Raw genomic sequence first — 19,339 nt, forward strand, 5'->3', positions numbered from 1 at the left:
GTTGAGTAGGGGTGACAATGAAGGAAGGAAAGTGGCAATTTAAAACAGGGATTGAGTACAGCAGGAAGGAAGTTAGGGAAAGCCTCTGCTTTGTTAGCTTCTGCATTGTACCTTCTCTTGCTATTTCTCCTTCTTCAAACTGCTTTGTTTTAGAAAAACAAGCCCTCTGTGTTATTCCACCCTGCTTCACTCAAACCTCTGCCATTTTTTGAATGTGGCAAGAAGGGAGGACACTCAAAGGGGCGGGGTGGCTGTTTTACACCTCTCCTTCCATTCCTCAGTTGTCTCAGGTGAGAGAGAGAGAGAGAGAGAGAGAGAGAGAGAGAGAGAGAGAGAAAGGATGCAAAGAGCCCTCAAATATTCTAGGAGGCACGGCAGCCCGGTGATAAATGGCTCCAGTCATCAACCTAGCTACTGCATTCTCTAAACGTATTATGAGTCATCTCAGAAATATTTTACAATAAAACCAGCCTATTATTATTATTACAGAGATTATATATATTATTTCAGAGTACCTGATATTTATTCACAAATATTTGTTGTACATCATCAGAGTTAACACAAAGGATTGACTATTCAACTCTTGGTACTACTCTATATAGTGATCACAGTCCAATTAGTTTTACTATTAACTATACAATATAATGCAAATATTAATTTGTTCTTAATACAGAATAAGTCTTTTGTTTAAACTGTTTCAGAGGAACTTAAAATTTAGCTTGATAATAATGATACCCCAAAGATTACTGATTCTATATTATGGGAATCTGCTACGGCCTTTGGGGGGGTTAAAAAAAGTGCATCTAAGGGGGGAAAGGATGCAAGGAAATGATTAATGAAAAATTATTAGAAGCTAAAAGGCTATTATAGTGAAAGTACAGTTTGGTTTAGCAAGAAAACGTTTTTTTTTTTTTAAATAAAGGTAACAGATGATAAATTACATATTATTTAAGAAAGAAGTTTAGAAAGCAAGTTATTCCACTTAATAGGAAGGGTGATAATCAATATGTTCTTAATGAGCAAGAGGAAGAGTTTAAGAAATATTATATCAAGTTATGTCTTCCAAAAATCCACAAATACAAGAAAAAACAAAAGTTTTTTCCTAATATAAGACTGTGAAACCTAACAGGTGTAGAAAAAGAATATTTGCATGCTCCAATTCAAGAAAAAGAAGTAAGGAAAATGATAGCAAAAGCTAAAGTTCAAATATCGTCCAGACCTGATGGATTTTCATTTGAGTTCTACATAGCACTTGCCTGCATTGCAGGGGGTTGGGCTAGATGACCATTGGGATATCTTCCAACTATGCAATTGTATGTTATACAGGAAACTCCCCACTCACACAGAAGTGCATTCATGACCAGCCCCACCCCCTTGCAGTGCTGAAAATGGCACATGCATGCTGATCGCATGGACATGGGGTGATGCCTGTAATTCCATGTTGAAGGAAGGTAAAATCCTACAAAAATTGAATGAGGATTCAGTCATGATTTTTCCCAAACCAGAAAAGAATTTATTACTACCCATGCAGCATAACCCAGTATCATTTTTAAATTCTGATTAAAAATATTTCCATAAACACTGGCAAGGAGCTTTGATGTGGTAATGCATAAATAAATTTATACAGAACAGTAGGTTTTTCTTAGAAGGAGAATGGCATATAATATCCTTGAAATGATAAATATAATAATTTCATCAATGGGGGAATCATTTATCACTTTTGTCAACACTAAAAAGCTTTTGATAGGGTTGAATGGTCCTATCTTTTATATGTGCTGAAAAAAGTTGTATTCGGAACAAGTTTTATAAAATAGACTCAGTTTACTCCAAGCAAGAGTTTTAGTGAAAGGAAGCTTATCTACAAAATTTAATCTGCAGAGACGGCAACATCAAGGTAATAACTTGGCAACGATTAAATATCAGTTTTATATGGGCTGAAAAACAAAAACACCACAAGTTAAAGCTAAAATAACGTACACCAACAAAAATAAGGGAGGGTTGTCATCTCCTGATTTAATAAATGAATTTCAGGCAAATAATTTGGATTACCAAATGGTATTATCAACCAGGACAAGGAGAAATAGAAGCAGTAGAGGAATGTTTTGTAACAATCCCATCAAATGTATTATTATGGATGGACCCAAAAGACAGAATATTGGAGAAGGGTTGTTTCTCCAGCACTTTGCACTATATGGGATAAATAAAAAGCAAACTGTGTCTATTGACATCACTAATTACATCTCTGCTATTTTATCCACCATTCAGTAAAAATGAAACCATGGAGTATGTAGTTTGTTAACTGGCATAAAGGAGGGCTGGAAAATTATGGTTGAACAAATTGGTAATAATCAAATAATGTCTATAGATCAAACGAGGGAAGCTTTGGATAATGTAGAATTCATGTTATATTAATATTTTTGAATTAGAGATTCTTAAAATAAATGGCCAAATAAGTTTGAGAAATCAATTTGTCAAAAACCTGGAAATAAATTGCTCCAAAAATATCAAATGGTTATTCACGTGGAAGATAGAACAAACATTGACTATGTTACAAAATGGGAGGAAATTACTAAAGTGCTATGTTGTATTTTATTTTATTTTCTATACATTTTTATTATTTTTTAACATATTAATTATCATTCATACAACAAAACTTCTCATCTTATACAATAATTTTTGGACTTCCGTCAACACCTCTGATGATTTTCCATTCTTATCACTTAATATGCATTTCTTAATTTCATATTTAATTATCTTTAACTAAGAATTCTTCTCATTATCTTTTTTTTGCAATATTTCAAATAATTCACCTTACAAAACTTCTTGCAAACCGTGCTGTGTTGTATTTTAATGCCATTTAACAGCAATGCTACATGGGCTAACAGTTCCTCAAGGCTGGACAAATCAATATTGATGTCTGTGATGGGGGAGACTCTGTTAAACTATGGATATTGTGGTATTTATACACAACATATGTTGTTGTTGTTGTTGTTGTTGTTCATCGTTTAGTCGGGTCCGACTCTTCGTGACCCCATGGACCAGAGTACGCCAGGCACTTCTGCCTTCCACTGCCTCCTGCAGTTTGGTCAAACTCATGCTGGTAGCTTCGAGAACACTGTCCAACCATCTCGTCCTCTGTTGTCCCCTTCTCCTTGTGCCCTCCTCTTTCCCAACATCAGGGGCTTTTCCATGGAGTCTTCTCTTCTTATGAGGTGGCCAAAGTCTTGGAGCCTCAACTTCAGAATCTGCCCTTCCAGTGAGCACTCCTTAAGAATGGATAGGTTTGATCTTCTTGCAGTCCATGGGACTCTCAAGAGTCTCCTCCAGCACCATAATTCAAAAGCATCAGTTCTTCAGCGATCAGCCTTCTTTATGGTCCAGCTCTCACTTCCATACATCACTACTGGGAAAACCATAGCTTTAACTATACGGACCTTTGTTGGCAATACACAACATATACAAAGTGGGAAATGATGGGTGCTGGAAATGGATGGATGTGGAATGGATAGAGCAGATTTTATCCACGGCTGGTGGAACTGTCCTGAGGCTAAAAAAGTAATGGCATGAAATGGTATCTGATATAAGCTGAAAGCGGATTAAAACAGATGTGAATTTTCTACATGTCTGGATAAGTTTGCCTAAACAAAAACATTTTAAACAGGCACCGAAAAAAGTACAGCAAAGGTGTCTTCCAGATATCAATAGGCAGGGGGGTTCCAAAGTGTAGGTGCTGCCACACTAGAATAATGTTTTCTAGAGCAGAATGAATATTGTGTGGCACCTGTAACTGTGCACAGTTCCACAGATCAAAAAAGTTGGACCTAATTTTTTTTAAAAAATAACTATTCTCATAGGTACCCACTCTGTGATACTGTGATGTCAAAAGTTTTTGGGGGGGGATCCAAGGTCCCCCAAATTTGACCATTAAATTCCTTTTTTAAAAAATTAAATTACTGACTGCTCCCTTCCAGAATTCAACCCTTCACTTACAAGTTGCCCCTCAAAACTCACCTTTTGCAGGGAGCCTCTGGAACAGCCAGCACCCTGTTGTAACTAAGCCAAAATTCATGTAATTGCAATGATCACATACTCTTCCCCTTTTGCCCTGCCTCCATTCTCCGCTTCCACTGTTGTTTCACTTGTATTTATTTTAAAACTGTAAGCTCCTGTGATAGGAACCTATCAAACACAATGCAGAACACAATGTAGATAGCATTTGTTGTTGTTGTTTAGTCGTTTAGTCGTGTCGGACTCTTTGTGACCCCATGGACCAGAGCACACCAGGCACTTCTGTCTTCCACCGCCTCCCGCAGTTTGGTCAGGCTTATGCTGGTAGCTTCGAGAACACTATCCAACCATCTCGTCCTCTGTCGTCCCCTTCTCCTTGTGCCCTCCATCTTCCCGACATCAGGGTCTTTTCCAGGGAGTCTTCTCTTCTCATGAGGTGGCCAAAGTCTTGGAGCCTCAACTTCAGAATCTGTCCTTCCGGTGAGCACTCAGGGCTGATTTCCTTAAGAATGGATCGGTTTGATCTTCTTGCAGTCCATGGGACTCTCAAGAGTCTCCTCCAGCACCATAATTCAAAAGCATCAATTCTTCGACGATCAGCCTTCTTTATGGTCCAGCTCTCACTTCCATACATCACTACTGGGAAAACCATGGCTTTAACTATACAGACCTTTGTTGGCAAGGTGATGTCTCTGCTTTTTAAGATGCTGTCTAGGTTTGTCATAGATAGCATATCATTATCATTAGATAGCATATCATTCGATAGCATATCATTATCATTATTATCAACAATGATGACTGGGAGGGGTGGCTAACACCCCAGAGGACAGGATCACACTTCAAAACGACCTTGACAGATTAGAGAACTGGGCAAAAACAAACAAGATGAATTTTAACAGGGAGAAATGTAAAGTATTGCACTTGGGCAAAAAAAATGAGAGGCACAAATACAAGATGGGTGACACCTGGCTTGAGAGCAGTACATGTGAAAAGGATCTAGGAGTCTTGGTTGACCACAAACTTGACATGAGCCAACAGTGTGACGCGGCAGCTAAAAAAGCCAATGCAATTCTGGGCTGCTTCAATAGGAGTATAGCATCTAGATCAAGGGAAGTAATAGTGCCACTGTATTCTGCTGTGGTCAGACCTCACCTGGAGTACTGTGTCCAGTTCTGGGCACCACAATTCAAGAAAGACACTGATAAACTGGAACGTGTCCAGAGGAGGGCAACCAAAATGGTCAAAGGCCTGGAAACGATGCCTTATGAGGAACGGCTAAGGGAGCTGGGCATGTTTAGCCTGGAGAAGAGGAGGTTAAGGGGTGATATGATAGCCATGTTCAAATATATGAAAGGATGTCACATAGAGGAGGGAGAAAGGTTGTTTTCTGCTGCTCCAGACAAGCGTACACGGAGCAATGGATCCAAACTACAAGAAAGAAGATTCCACCTAAACATTAGGAAGAACTTCCTGACAGTAAGAGCTGTTCGACAGTGGAATTTGCTGCCAAGGAGTGTGGTGGAGTCTCCTACTTTGGAGGTCTTTAAGCAGAGGCTTGACAACCATATGTCAGGAGTGCTCTGATGGTGTTTCCTGCTTGGCAGGGGGTTGGACTCGATGGCCCTTGTGGTCTCTTCCAACTCTATGATTCTATTCTATGATTCGATGATGATGATGATGATGATGATAATAATAATCACAACTTTATTATTGTTATTATGCTAATAATAACAACTGTTATTGTTATTGTGTGCCATGACAGTGCAGTCTGAAGTGTTTGACTCTGTTGAAAGCTACGTCAGTGGCTCCACCCTTTGCACCACTTTCCAATCTGTACAGAAGTACTTCTGTGTATAAAAGCCCCAGCTTCTTGCAACCCCAACCCCACCCCTCTCTCTCCCTCCCTCTCCCTCCCTCTCTCTGCTGTGCAGGGATGCCAGTAGCTCTGATTGATATTCCCGGCACTGTAGCTCATGCCTCGCACATTCAGCTGCATTGCTGTTTGCTTATTAGAACTTGTGAGCCCTTTGGAGCAAGTCATTATCTACTACCTCCTGGTATCAAGCCAAGGACCTTTTGTGACCTCATCTCGCAGCATTTGGAGACTTCTGTGTATTGGGCAGAAGAGACACAGGAAAGGGAGGCTGGGCTGTGGAGTATTAAATGGCGAGAGTTTATAAGGCTCTTTCTGTTGACCTGTTTTCCTAAATTTTCAATTGCAACCAGTTATTGCATACCGATAGTGCTGCATGCATGCCATTTATTCGTGATTTGTAATTATTGTCATAATCCCATGGCAGTGCAGGAAAACCGTGGGTGCATAATTCATAATCCAGGTTCATAATTCATCTCCCAGTCATTCTTTTGCTCCTTGCCCTTCAACACCTCTCTGTTGACTGGCTGCAGCGGTAGAAATAAAGGAACCTTAAATTGCCTCTTTAATCTGCTTCCTGTTCTGATGCGAGAAGCAGCGGTTGGTGAGGAGACTTGGCGGAGGGAAGGGAGGTTATGTAAGTCCCCATACACACCCATTGCCAACTTTCTTCCTTCTTAATTTGGGGTCTGGCTACCCAATCCTTACAAAAGTTGTATAAAGAGGAGCCACCTTCTTTTCCCTAGACCCTCATGGGAACATGCACAGGAACTTAAAGCAGTCTCACTCTCCCTTTGAACATTCATGGCTCCCCCCAAAGAATTCTGGGAACTGTAGTTTGTTAAGGGTGCTGAGAGCTGTTAGGAGACTCCTCTTCCCATCTCAAGGCTACAAATCCCAGAGTTCATTGGGAAGAGAGATTGATTGTTAAACCACTCTGGGAATCGCAGCTCTGTTGGAGGGAATAAGGGTGCACACACAAGTCCTGCTATCCAAACACAAGGCGTTTTCAGGAAATTGTTCATTGGGTGAACGTTTCACATAACGAGCTAACGATTTCCATTGCTTACTATAGGGAAATTTCTAATGCATTCTTGAACATGGAGTTTTCACACACACACACACATGAAAAAACCCTGGAAAACCTCTGAAAGTTTGCAAAAGGAGGGAAAGGGAGACAGCAGAAAAATAAGAGAGCACCTTTTCCTTATTTGCTTGCCTTTTGCAAGTGAAATGGTTGCGGCAGACCAAAACACAAAAAGCAAAGTTTGTTTAAGGCTGCTTATTTATTTACAGTACTACATGTAGGTCTGGCTGTTTGGGTACCTGTGGTGTGTATTGCGAGGTCTGGGCACTAATTCCTCATCTTTGGATAAGTGAATTTTTGTACAATGAGCATTTGGATAGCAGGCGCTGTGAGTATACAGTAAGGGCAAAGGCAGCTATTGAAATAAAGAGCAGTTGAGAAGGTACTTTTGCCCTAGGCCAGGGGTCTGCAACCCGCGGCTCCGGAGCCGCATGTGGCTCTTTTACACCTTTGCCGCGGCTCCGGGGCGGATACTAGCAAGGGGAGGAGGCGCATTGTGTGCCCCGACACTCCCCACTGTGGCGGGCGCTATACTGACTGTGACGTCGCATGGGAGCGGTGCGTGCGTTAGTCACGCACCGTCCTGACGTCACCTTCCCGCTCGCCCGCTACATTGTAAGGGGCATGTACGCTGGTCACTGCATTGAAAGGGGGCATGTACGCTGGTCACTGTTTTGAAGGGGAGTGAAGAACACACACACACAAAAAGGTAACTTGTTAATTTAACGTTTATTTCTATGAGGAGGAGTAATTCTGAGGGGTCAAACAAAGAAATAATTAAAAAAGTGACAAAAAGGTTATTTTTATAATGACGAGTTTTGCGGCTCCCAGTTGTTTTTTCTTCGGAAATGGGTCCAAGTGGCTCTTTTTGTCTTAAAGGTTGCAGACCCCTGCCCTAGACCTTTAAGGAAGTGTCTTTAGAGAAGCTTTGGGAGAGCCAGGGAGTCCCCCTGACCAGCTGCCCCTTAGATTAATATTTTGAGCACACCTGCCTGCTCTGCTTCCCTGTTGCCAGTGGGTAGATAGGGGAGTTCCATTCAGCCCATCAAAGCATTGTAAAGGAGAGCAATTCTGTGGAGTTTCCCAAAATTCTCCACAATTTGTAGGGAGAGCAATTCTGTGGAGTTTCCCAAAATTCTCCACAATTTGTAGGGAGAAAATGAAGTAGAACCATTGGCAGGTCCGAGCTGTTTCTGCCTGGGGACATGTTATCAGGAATCTCAGGGCTTTGGGGGAGATAATTTTGTACTCAGTACTCAAACATAAAACATGCGTACAGTTTTGCTTACTTCAAAATGGATGATACTCGGAACGGAAAAGAAAATGTCTCCAAAATGGTGGTCCTTGGAGGACTGAGCTCTGTGAAAAATGGTGGTAGCCCTACTTGTCTCTGCAAGGCAGAGGCTTGCCAGTTGCTTCTTTTTCATTGGCTCTGCTCTTGTGAATTTAGCAGCAGCCAGATACACACAAAAAGCTAATGAGAACGAAAAGTAAGCTTATCAGTGCTGCAGTCCTGTGCACTAATGAATAAAATCTTTTCATCACGGGGGAACTTACTTCTGACTATACATGTAGAAGCTCAGAATGGAAGTTTCTCTAGCCAGGTGATGAATAGCTTCATCTGTTTCATTTCTTAATCTTAGCATTCTGGAGGAGTAGGAGTGCAAGTCAGTAGCAGAGCATCTTCTTTGCATGCCTGTCGGGTTAATCCCTGGTATTTCCAGGTCCCTGCCTGAATCCTAGGACAAGTGCTGTGCAGACGGTACTGAGCAAGAGGAACCGAAGGTCTGACTTGGCAGCTTCCTGTCTTGGTTCCCACTGGGCGGAGAACTCAAATTATGGGTTCAACAAAACCGTTAATACTGAAATCAGTGCAGTACGTAAACAAAGGGAAGTTCAAGACCCTGCAGATGCAATGCATGGCTAAGCAAGCTAAGACGTTGGTCCAACAAGCAACCTCCTCCTCACCTATGATCCCATGATATGGGCACAAACTTAGCCCGGCAAGCAGGACTGTTCCTTAGACTGGAAATGCCAGCAGGCATTCCTTTAAGAAGACTTGGCTCATGCCTGTGTTGTGAATCCTCTGGAGCAGACAGGTTTCTCTTGAGGGGCCAAACCAGAGACAGACTCAGATGCCTTTGGAGGCAGGATTAGCCTCACAAGCAAGTTGTCTGGAGCGCACCCTGGCAACTCCTGAGATGCAGAAGCTGCATGCCTGGGTGATGGGATTGGGCAGAGAGGATCCCCCCAAACTTGCACCTCTCCCTGAATCCTCATCCGCAAGCCCCTGGCAGGGTCTGTCCAACCCCACTGAGACCCTCTCCAGGAGCATCCATTGCATCCAGCCAGCCCTGCTACTTGGAACTCATGGCGCTTCCTATGGGCAAAGCAAGAGGACGTGGGGACACCAACTTTTAGCTCCACCTACCACTCACTGCCATGTCCTCTGCCCCACCAGGCCCAATGCACAGACAGGGTCAAGCAGGAACTGGGAAGAAGCAGCTATTACCATTATTTCAATCATAGTCATTGCCAACATTTCTGGCACAGAGGGGAGTAGATAGCTTTGCAAGCCTCCATGGAGCCCATTGGCCCCACATTGGTGACTTCTAGTACAGAAAGCATTATTAGTGAAAATGCTGGGTAAATCTTTCAAAATAATAATGCTAATTTACATCATTTATGCAGGTTACAGATTCAGCTTTTCTTGTGGCCAATGTAAGTTCCTCTGTGGGGCATTCTTTTCTTTTTCTTTAAAGGTAATGTAGAGTAAACTCTAGGCTTGCAGGCAAACAGTGTACGCTTAATAATGTACTTTGCATATAAAGGGCATAATTCTCCTCCTTCTCGTCTCACTGCTTCCCCTTGACAAAACGATGAGATGGATAGCCACATAAAAGTGAGTAAGTATTGAGTAGCATCTTCCAGCAGGTGTCCCTGTGGCTGCAGCTGAGAAGGAAACAAACTCTGTAAGCGGAACCAGAGCACAGAACAAGGAAGGTACGCTGCGAACTGCAGCACGCAGTGGAAGTGATAAGAGCCCAAGCGACTCTTCCCAAGGAACACCCAGAGCTGGCTCAGGTGTTGCTGGTCAGGAAACCAAGTGGTAGCGACATTACTGAATGATAACAAGTGTGTTTACTTGCTGTGTTAGATGCACTGTGACTCAGGGATAGAGCAGCCAGAGGTCCCAGCTTCAGTCGCTGGCATCTCTAGGTAAGGCAAGGACAGACTCTAGTTTGAAACCCTAGAAAAGCACTGCCAGTTACTAGCAGCAATAGTGAGTTAGAGGGACCACTGGTCTGACTTGAGATAAGGCAGCCTCCTCTGTTCCCAGACTACCAAGAAGTGTGGGTGTTGTTCACACCACATTTGCAATGTGTTGCAGGAAACCAAATGCCTCATTAAAGAGGGATTTGTTCCCCAAGATGTTCCATATCACACTGAACAGTAATCAAAAGAACGTGAAATGTGCTGGCCAGGAAGAGTTTTCTGCCAGCCCACCTCTGCATCAGAATATCAGCTGGTTGGAACAGGCGCCTTTTCAAGCAACAGAAATGGACCACTCTCAGACCTCGATATATTAAGGGGAAAGGAACCACCCTGCTGTTGGCAATCTGGAATCTTTCTGAGACTGCAGTTCTTTAAGGTCATCGTTTTGGAAGAGACACACTCCAGTGTGTTGTTTTAAATTCCGCACTTTCTAGAACTCCTAATGAATTATTATTATTATTATTATTACTTTATTATTACAAAGTAAGTTGCAACAAATATTGTGGGATGCATGTATACTCAGAAGAAAATCACATTGAATTAAATGGAGTAAACAGTCAGATAGTGCTTGGTGTGCTCTGGTCCATGGGGTCATGAAGAGACGGACACGACTAAACGACTAAACAACAACAACAAACAGTCAGATATGAGGGCAACAATCTGGTTTTCTTTCTAAGTTCAGAGTTCTGAAATTTCTTATTTGAGGAGTGGCAGCAATGCATTTGCAATCCCTTTTTCGTCAAGCTTGCTGTCATGTGCAATTTGCTGCAGTTTTCAGTTAGTATGATTATGCACATTAATTAAACCATACAAAAAGGATTGAACAGGGATCTTTTTCATATGGATTTAGTTTTTGTGTGAGTTTGGTCTTTCAAGGGGGGTACTACTGCATCCAGAACCAGTTGTAAACCTCCTTCTGGATCTGGATCTGGGGAACTCACAATCTTGCTCAGATTTAAACTCAGGTTATTCACCCTCACCTACCCCAGAACTGTCTCCAGCCATCGGTTCAGAACTTCAGCAACCCCTTGGATCAGAGGATGACATAGAGAGGTAGAGTTGTGTGTCACCAGTGTACTAACAGCACTGCAAGCTTCTCGATGGCTTTCCTCATTGGCTGAAAATCATATAGACTCCCATGGAACTCTGTAAACCCTGGCACCACCCTATTAAGTACGGCCACCTGGGAAGGGCCAAAACTACTGTAAGATGGCGCCCCCTTTAGCCCAACCCCAACAGGTGACCTAGAAGGATACCATGGTAGGTGGTATTGAAAGCTGCTATGAGAGGTCCAGAACTAATATGGTAGCACATAACCCATCCATTCACCAGTGAAAGCTACTTTTGTCCCGTAACCAGGCCTGCAACCAGACTGGAATGGATCCAAATAATCACCATCACCCAAGACTGTCTGGAATTAAGAGGTAACCACTCATCCAGCACCTTGCCCTCAAGAGGGAAATTTGAGTCCAAGGGGTCCATAAGTAGTCTTATCAGCACCTCCTTGAAGCAGATAGGAACAAACCCTTCCCTCAGGGAGGTATTAAGCTACCTCAGAAGCCTAGACACCCAGTCCTAAAAGGCAAGGGTCAAGTGAGCAGGTGGTAGGCCCAGGGACAGTCCATCCCATTTCACCACCTGAGCTGAAATGGGAAGGAGCCCTCCTGCTGAAACCTCACTTAGCAGGCTTGTGCAGCTTCCAGTGAGATCTCGCAAGAGGCCTGCAAGATCTCACGGAAACCTGAAAGGTGCTGCTTTCCCTTGCTTTTTGAGCAGTCATGGCAGCAGGGGCAGGCAGAGTGCTCCCCCACCGCAGGAGAAGTGACTACAGTGGCTTCTGGTTAGATATCACAAGAACCCCATGAGATCTCACCAGAAGCCACAACTGTTTATCCTCACTTCTTCACCTGAGGTGGCTGCCTCAGATCACAGGAAGAAAGCAATCTACGAAAAAAGTTTAGTGTTTGACAAGATTAAGGGAGGGAGGAAACTACTGGAAACACTAAAGAGGCTAGAATCATAGAATTGCACCGTTGGAAGGGACCCCAAGGGTCATCTAGTCCAACCCCCTGCAATGTAGGAATCTCAGCTAAAACATCCATGACAGATGGCCACTCAACCTCTGCTTAGAAGCCTCCAAGGAAGGAGAGTCCACAACCTCCCAAGGGAGACTGTTCCACTGTCAAACAGCTCTTACTGTCAGAAAGTTCTTTCTGAATGTTTAGTCGGAATCTTCTTTCTTGCAACTTGAAGCCATTGGTTCGGGTCCTGCCCTCCAGAGCAGGAGACAACAAGCTTGCTGCATCTTCCATGCCTTTTAGATATTTTAAGATGTGGTCTAAACCACAGAGCCTAGGGCTTGCCAATTAGAAGGTCGGCGGTTCAAATCCCCGCGACTGGGTGAGCTCCCGTTGTTCGGTCCCTGCTCCTGCCAACCTAGCAGTTCGAAAGCACGAAGTGCAAGTAGATCAATAGGTACCGCTCCAGCGGGAAGGTAAACGGCGTTTCCATGCGCTGCTCTGGTTCGCCAGAAGCGGCTTTGTTATGCTGGCCACATGACCCGGAAGCTGTACACCGGCTCCCTCAGCCAGTAAAGCGAGATGAGCACCACAACTCTAGAGTCTTCTGCGACTGGACTTAATGGTCAGGGGTCCCTTTGCCTTTACTATCTAAATTAAAATACAGCTTCCAGCTTTGAGGTTTTACTACATAGCAGTTGAATTCTGGTTTGATTCTGTATTATATATGTGAGTAAGAAGCCTACTTCATGCTCCTCCGTTGCCAGATCGCTTTTATTGTTTGACTCTCTTTGTCCTACATTCTAGTTTGTGTTTTGGTTAGTGTAAAAGTGGCTGTTCTGCATTGACCAGAGTACTTCCAAGATCTCATCTGACTCCAGAATGCTATGAATGATATGATTCTATGAAAACTTTGACACACCCGCCTAATTTCTGACCCCGAGGACAGACTGTTTAGGAATGGATCTACATGAGTTTGTATTAGGGATAAAGGGACCCCTGGCCATTAGGTCCAGTCATGACCGTCTCCGGGGTTGTGGTGCTCATCTCGCTTTACTGGCCGAGGGAGCTGGCATACAGCTTCCGGGTCATGTGGTCAGCAGGACTAAGCTGCTTCTGGCGAACCAGAGCAGCGCCAGGAAACGCCGTTTACCTTCCCCCCAGAGTGGTACCTATTTATCTACTTGCACTTTGGCGTGCTTTCGAACTGCTAGGTTGGCAGGAGCAGGGACCGAGCAACGGGAGCTCACCCCGTTGCGGGGATTTAAACCGCCGACCTTCTGATCGACAAGTCCTAGGCTCTGTGGTTTAACCCACAGTGCCACCCGCATCCCTCTGTATTAGGGATATGCAGCCCAAATTATGAAGTGAATTTGGGTGAGGTTTTCACAAGTTTGTCCAGCAATAAAGCATCTCACATCACACCAGGGACCCTCTAAAGTCTGATGTTGATCTGTGGACTTAGCCACCCTCTCCCCCCAAACCACGACATTTTCCTATTTAACATAAAGCAACTATTGCAATTAACCAAAAAACACCCTGAGCTCAAGTGGGAAGAGGGTGGAGAGGTGGGCTTTTTTTGGTGGTCAGGTCTAGGTTTTCACGAGAGCGAAATATTCTTCCAAGGCATACATATTACAATGATTTGGAGGAGGAATGTTGAAGTAAATAAAAAGCATTTGTTTCCTTGATGCTGTTCTGCGAGTTCTGCCTGAGAAAGCGGGGGGCTTGGAAGAGGAGTGGACTGTTGGCATTCTTCCCAGTTGCTTTCTGTTTCCTAGCAAACAACTGAAAATCAATACTTCAATCAATTTGACTTCATTCTGCTGTTTTTCATTTTTTCCAGATTGTGCAAGTTTGGTTGTTATTTTGCAAACTTTTAGGAGGGATCAGTTTAGGGTCATTCCATTTTACCCCTGCCTTAGTTCAGTTGTACGGCTTTTATTTATGTGATTTATTTATTTGTTTCTTTTTTTATTCTAATCACATTCTGTTTTTTAACAAACAACACCTGCTATAATTACTTGTTTTTAATTCTCTTTGTTCCATTTAATTTTTCCTTTTGTTTGTCTTCAAAAAAAAACACACACCATGCCTTGTTGCTTAATGTGTCTGTTGCTTTTATTAATTTTGCGATTTAGTTGAATACTTTAAAAATATCAAGAATACTCAGGGATGTTGAGACCTTCTGAGAGTTGCTATGGGCCACCACCTTAAAACCTCTATGCATAGAATCTGCAGTCTGCCTAGTCAGAATGAAACCCAGATGGATGGAAGGATGGAAGGATGGAAGGATGGATGGATGGATGGATGGATGGAAGGATGGAAGGATGGATGGATGGATGGATGGATGGATGGATGTATTTATTAATTAAATTTCTGTACTGCTATTCATCCAAGGATCACCTAGCAGTTTAAAATATAAAAGCACAAAAACATATACCATAGCAACAAACAAAACAGTAACCCCCACCACCTGAGTTTAAAAGGCCATAGATGGTTTAATTAGCCAAAAGCCTGGGAGAAGAGGAATGTTTTTGCCTGATGCCTAAAGATTTGTAACGAAGGCCCCAGGTCAGCCTCCCTGGGAAAAGGGTTCCCCAAATGGGGAGCCACCACAGAAAAGGCCCGTTTTCATGTTACCACCCACCAGACCTCTTGTGAGGGAGGCCCATGAAGAAGGGTTTCAGAGGGTGATCACAGGGTCCAGCCTTGTTCATATGGGGAGAGGCCATCCTTGAGGTATTGCGGTCAGTGCCAGATTTATGTATAAGCTAAACAAGCTATATCTTAGGGCCCCACTCTCTTGGGGCCCCAAAAAAATTTAAAGGGGGGGGGACCTGGATGTACATTTCCAAAATATAAGATAAAAATCAAATAAAACAAACCTACATACAGCAACAGTGTTTTGTATTGTGTAGTCTCCTATGATGTAAGTAATGGGCCCTGCCTTCTAGCCTGCTCCCTAAAATATCACTGGTTTGCTCATTTCTATATACAGTACAGATCGACAATTGCTTTGATAAAATACATATTTTGTTATGTGCAAATGACTTTAGATACCTATTAGGTCCATAAATTTCCATATGGCATATATTCAACACAAAAAAAACAGTGACAATTTGTTGTTGACAAAGGACAGCTGGACATATAAAAGGCCCCATTACCTTCAATGGGTGGCATTGTGGGTTAAACCACAGAGCCTAGGACTTGCCGATCAGAAGGTCGGTGGTTCGAATCCCCGTGATAGGGTGAGCTCCCGTTGCTCGGTCCCTGCTCCTGCCAACCTATCAGGTCGAAAGCACGTCGAGTGCAAGTAGATAAATAGGTATCACTCCGGCGGGAAGGTAAATGGTGTTTCCGTGCGCTGCTCTGGTTCGCCAGAAGTCATGCTGGCCACATGACCCAGAAGCTGTACGCCGGCTCCCTCGGCCAATAAAGCGAGATGAGCGCCGCAACCCCAGAGTCGGTCACAACTGGACCTAATGGTCAGGGGTCCCTTAACCTTTTACCTTCAGTAGCTTAGGGCCTCATCAAACCTAAATCCAGCCCTGATTGTGGTCCTGAGCCATTTAAGGCTTTATAGGTCAAAACCAGCACTTTGAATTGTGTCCGGAAGCTAAATGGCAGCCAGTGCAGTCTGGGCAGGATCGGTGCAATATGCTCAAACTGCACTGAGGTATCACCACACCACCATATTCAACCTTGCAGCAAGGACAGCAAAGAGGAGCTTCAGACCTGGTTAATCAAGAGGGTTGCCATGAGCCCTGTGTGGGATGGGTGATCTGCCACAGGGAGAAAGGGATTCTGAGATGGGGGGCAGAGGCAGTTCAAACGCCTTGCTTGCCGTATCCACCATCCCTGCAAATCGGAACGGTTCAGACCAAGCCGTGCAATCGCTGCTTGCCAGTCCGCTTCTAAGTCATTGTGGGGTGATTTAAAGTAATGAGCAATGTCTCCACCATTTGACAGGTTGTTAGTTTCACGCCTTTCCCTGGTCGGAGCCCATCCTGCACGGTATCAGTTTCATTGGCGCTTGACAGCCCCAACTAAGAATGTTCTCTTTCAGGCAGATCTAATTCAGGGGGTTTTGTATGTCTCCTACCAGATGCCAGTTGCATTCCCCTGCTAGATTGTCCGTCTCAACAACTTAGCGCATCTAAGTTACGTTGGTATAGAGCAAAAAGGACCTTGGTGGGTATGGGAGAGATTAAATTATACAGCCATCTTGCACGCTGGCAAGCCGCCACCCCCACGACATACATTTTGGGGGACTGGCGTCTACTTCATCAGGTGCCTCTGTGACTATGGCACTTATGAGCAAAGAAACCACTTTGAAGGGTACATAACTTGAAGGGTAAAAATATGTAAAACAGTGATTTATTATAGATAGATGATTGATAGATAGATAGATGATAGATAGATGATAGATAGATAGATGATAGATAGATAGATAGATAGATAGATAGAGATACACACACACACACACGGGAATCTTGGAGGTTTAGATGTACCTTTTATGTGCTTTCTACTTTTGAGGAAGCAGCATCACAAAGTGTGAGAAGGCATATTGAATCTCTGCCTTATGTTTAGTACAAAGATCGTTGGCATTGACTATCTTCAGGTTGCTAACAGCTCTTAGTATTTATTACTGTTGCATGTACTGGGTATGGTCTAGCTCATCTCATGATCTAGGTGGGCTCTCTTAATGGAGAAGTGTTTCTCAGGTTGCATTGATAAGTTGAGCTTCCTTGCTATTCATTGTAGTCAGTGGCGTCGCAACAGGGGCGGTGTGGGTGGTGTGCCCCGGGTGCCATGTCTAGGGGGGGGTGACAAGAAGGCACCTCGCGGGGGCTCGTGACGGTGCGAGCAGCCATTGCACCGTCGCAGCCACATGTGGAAGATCCTCCATTTGCGGCTGTAGCCACGAGCAGAGGATCCCAGCACCATCCGTATGGCGCTAGAGCGACGCCACCAGCAAACTGCTATGTACGGCGCATGTGCAGCATCGCTACTTTGGCGCATGCACAGTACGTAGCAATGCCGCACATGCGCCGTACATAGCGGTTTGCTGCCCTGGGTGTCACGACGCCTTCGTTCGCCCCTGATTGTAGTGGCAACATTTTGCAGTTCACCTATGGAATATGTTTTTGTGATTTTTTGTTGTTTTGTTTTTGCGCAGTTACCTCATCGCCGAGTGACATTCTCTGCAGCCAATCAGGCGCAAGATCTGCAGGACCCCTCCCAACACAGTTACTATGACAGTGGCCTTGAGGAGTCAGAAACACCAAGCAGCAAGTCATCGTCGGGACCCCGCATTGGACCACTGGCTTTGCCAGAGGATCACTATGAGCGCACCACGCCAGACGGCAGCATTGGGGAAATTGAGCACCCTGAGAATGGTAAGGACCCTGCTCAAAATGGCTAAGGCTCTTTAGGAAACCCACCAGTATGAGTAGATCTGTTTCCCACTTGCCAAAGAGCGTGCACTGCTGCTACCAAAGCAAGGAAGAGAGCAGGATTGTGCATCGGACTTGAACAGTGGCAGGGAAATACTTTAATGGTAAATTTGCTGTAAAAATTTGGGACAGATCAATATCCAAAGAGTGGATAGGGGAAGGAATGAAAGGAGCAGAAGACACACACAGAGGGTTTCAAGACTTGAGTTTGTAGCAGACTATTCAGCATATGGATGAATTTACTCCATACCATTCCATGAGTTTGCTATGATCTGCATTCTGTTCAGTCTACCTTCCGACTTAACTTGGTGTAATTCTCAACATAATTTCCGATTTGGTGCATGCCTTTTTTTGTGCACCGTTTTCAGTTTGCATCTATGTTCTTGCTGCTGGTGGTTACTGATGCACACCAGAACATATGCACAGGGCAAAAAGGGACCTTGATGTGATGACACAATAGGATTCACATTCCTTTCCGTGTTGTAAATTAGTCAGTCCCCAGATGTACTGGTGCACATCAGTAAACTGTAAGAAAAGAAGATGCAGCAAAGTCCAGAAAACAAAGTGGAAGAATAGCAGATCACTAATGCATCAACATGGGGCGTGGGTGGCGCTGTGGGTTAAACCACAGAGGCTAGGACTTGGCAATCAGAAGGTTGGCAGTTTGAATCCCCGCGACGAAGTGAGCTCCCGTTGCTCAGTCCCAGCTCCTGCCAACCTAGCAGTTCGAAATCACATCAAAGTGCAAGTAGATCAATAGGTACCACTCCAGCGGGAAGGTAAACGGCGTTTCCGTGCACTGCTCTGGTTTGCTAGAAGCAGCTTAGTCATGCTGGTCACATGACCTGGAAGCTGTACGCCGGCTCCCTCGGCCAATAAAGCGAGATGAGCATCGCAACCCCAGAGTCGGCCACGACTGGACCTAACGGTCAGGGGTCCCTTTATCTTTAATGCATCAACACTTATTTAGAAATGAAACCCCAAAACAAAGACAGAAATTTGCATGTTGAGCAGCAGCTTGGGTACATGCTTGCCTTTGGCTGCTAAGGATTAAGGAAGTAGGAGGGAAGAAAAAGAGGAGGCCAAAAATAACCTACCTCAATTTATTATTAAGATTTCCAGCACCACTTGAATGAAATAATTCACCCCACTGAATTTTAATGGTGGGGGGAGGGGCAACAGGAGGTTAAGTAACAGGGAGAGAAGATGTTTGTGTGGTGTGTGTGTGTGTGTGTGTGTGTGTGTGTGTGTGTGTGTGTGAAAGCTTTGAGTGCGAGTGTGCTTTAGGGGAATGTGTGTAAAAGAGAGTTGTGGGTGATCCTGAAAGAGAGAACTGTAGGTGAAGGAATGGTTTTATGCTTTTGGCATCAGCCCCCACCTCTGCCTTTGTCCTTGGGTTCTGGGGCAAGTTAACTGTCTCCTTAGTTAATATCACTACTTTTCCTTCTGTGAAATGGGTTCCTGTTGGAGCATAAACCTGGCTTAAAAGAGGTGATTTTGTGCATTGGGTATCAGATCCTTTCCCCTGCCTTGCACTCAGGTTTGGGGACACATACGTTTCATGGTCTTGCAGAGAGATTGTTAATTTTTAAATTAAATTGGGGGGGCGGGAAAATAT

General features: G+C 44.1%; 1 protein-coding gene and 1 pseudogene across 5 annotated transcripts in view; both read left to right on the forward strand.

The window, feature by feature from the left end:
- LOC309539751 (polyamine-modulated factor 1 pseudogene) overlaps window positions 1-19,339 on the forward strand; it is a 180,027-nt pseudogene that overhangs the window by 96,700 nt on the left and 63,988 nt on the right. The window lies entirely within an intron of this gene.
- The window catches only part of PCDH1 (protocadherin 1), an 87,330-nt gene that overhangs the window by 52,898 nt on the left and 15,093 nt on the right, over window positions 1-19,339 (forward strand). For all 4 annotated transcript variants that reach the window (XM_082234215.1, XM_082234213.1, XM_082234216.1 and 1 more), the window contains exon 4: window positions 17,445-17,664. In XM_082234215.1, coding sequence (XP_082090341.1) covers window positions 17,445-17,664 — 220 coding nt within the window. The remainder of the gene's footprint in view (window positions 1-17,444; window positions 17,665-19,339) is intronic.

The sequence above is a fragment of the Podarcis vaucheri genome (assembly GCF_965113315.1).
Source record: "Podarcis vaucheri genome assembly, chromosome: 8".
NCBI lineage: Eukaryota > Metazoa > Chordata > Lepidosauria > Squamata > Lacertidae > Podarcis > Podarcis vaucheri.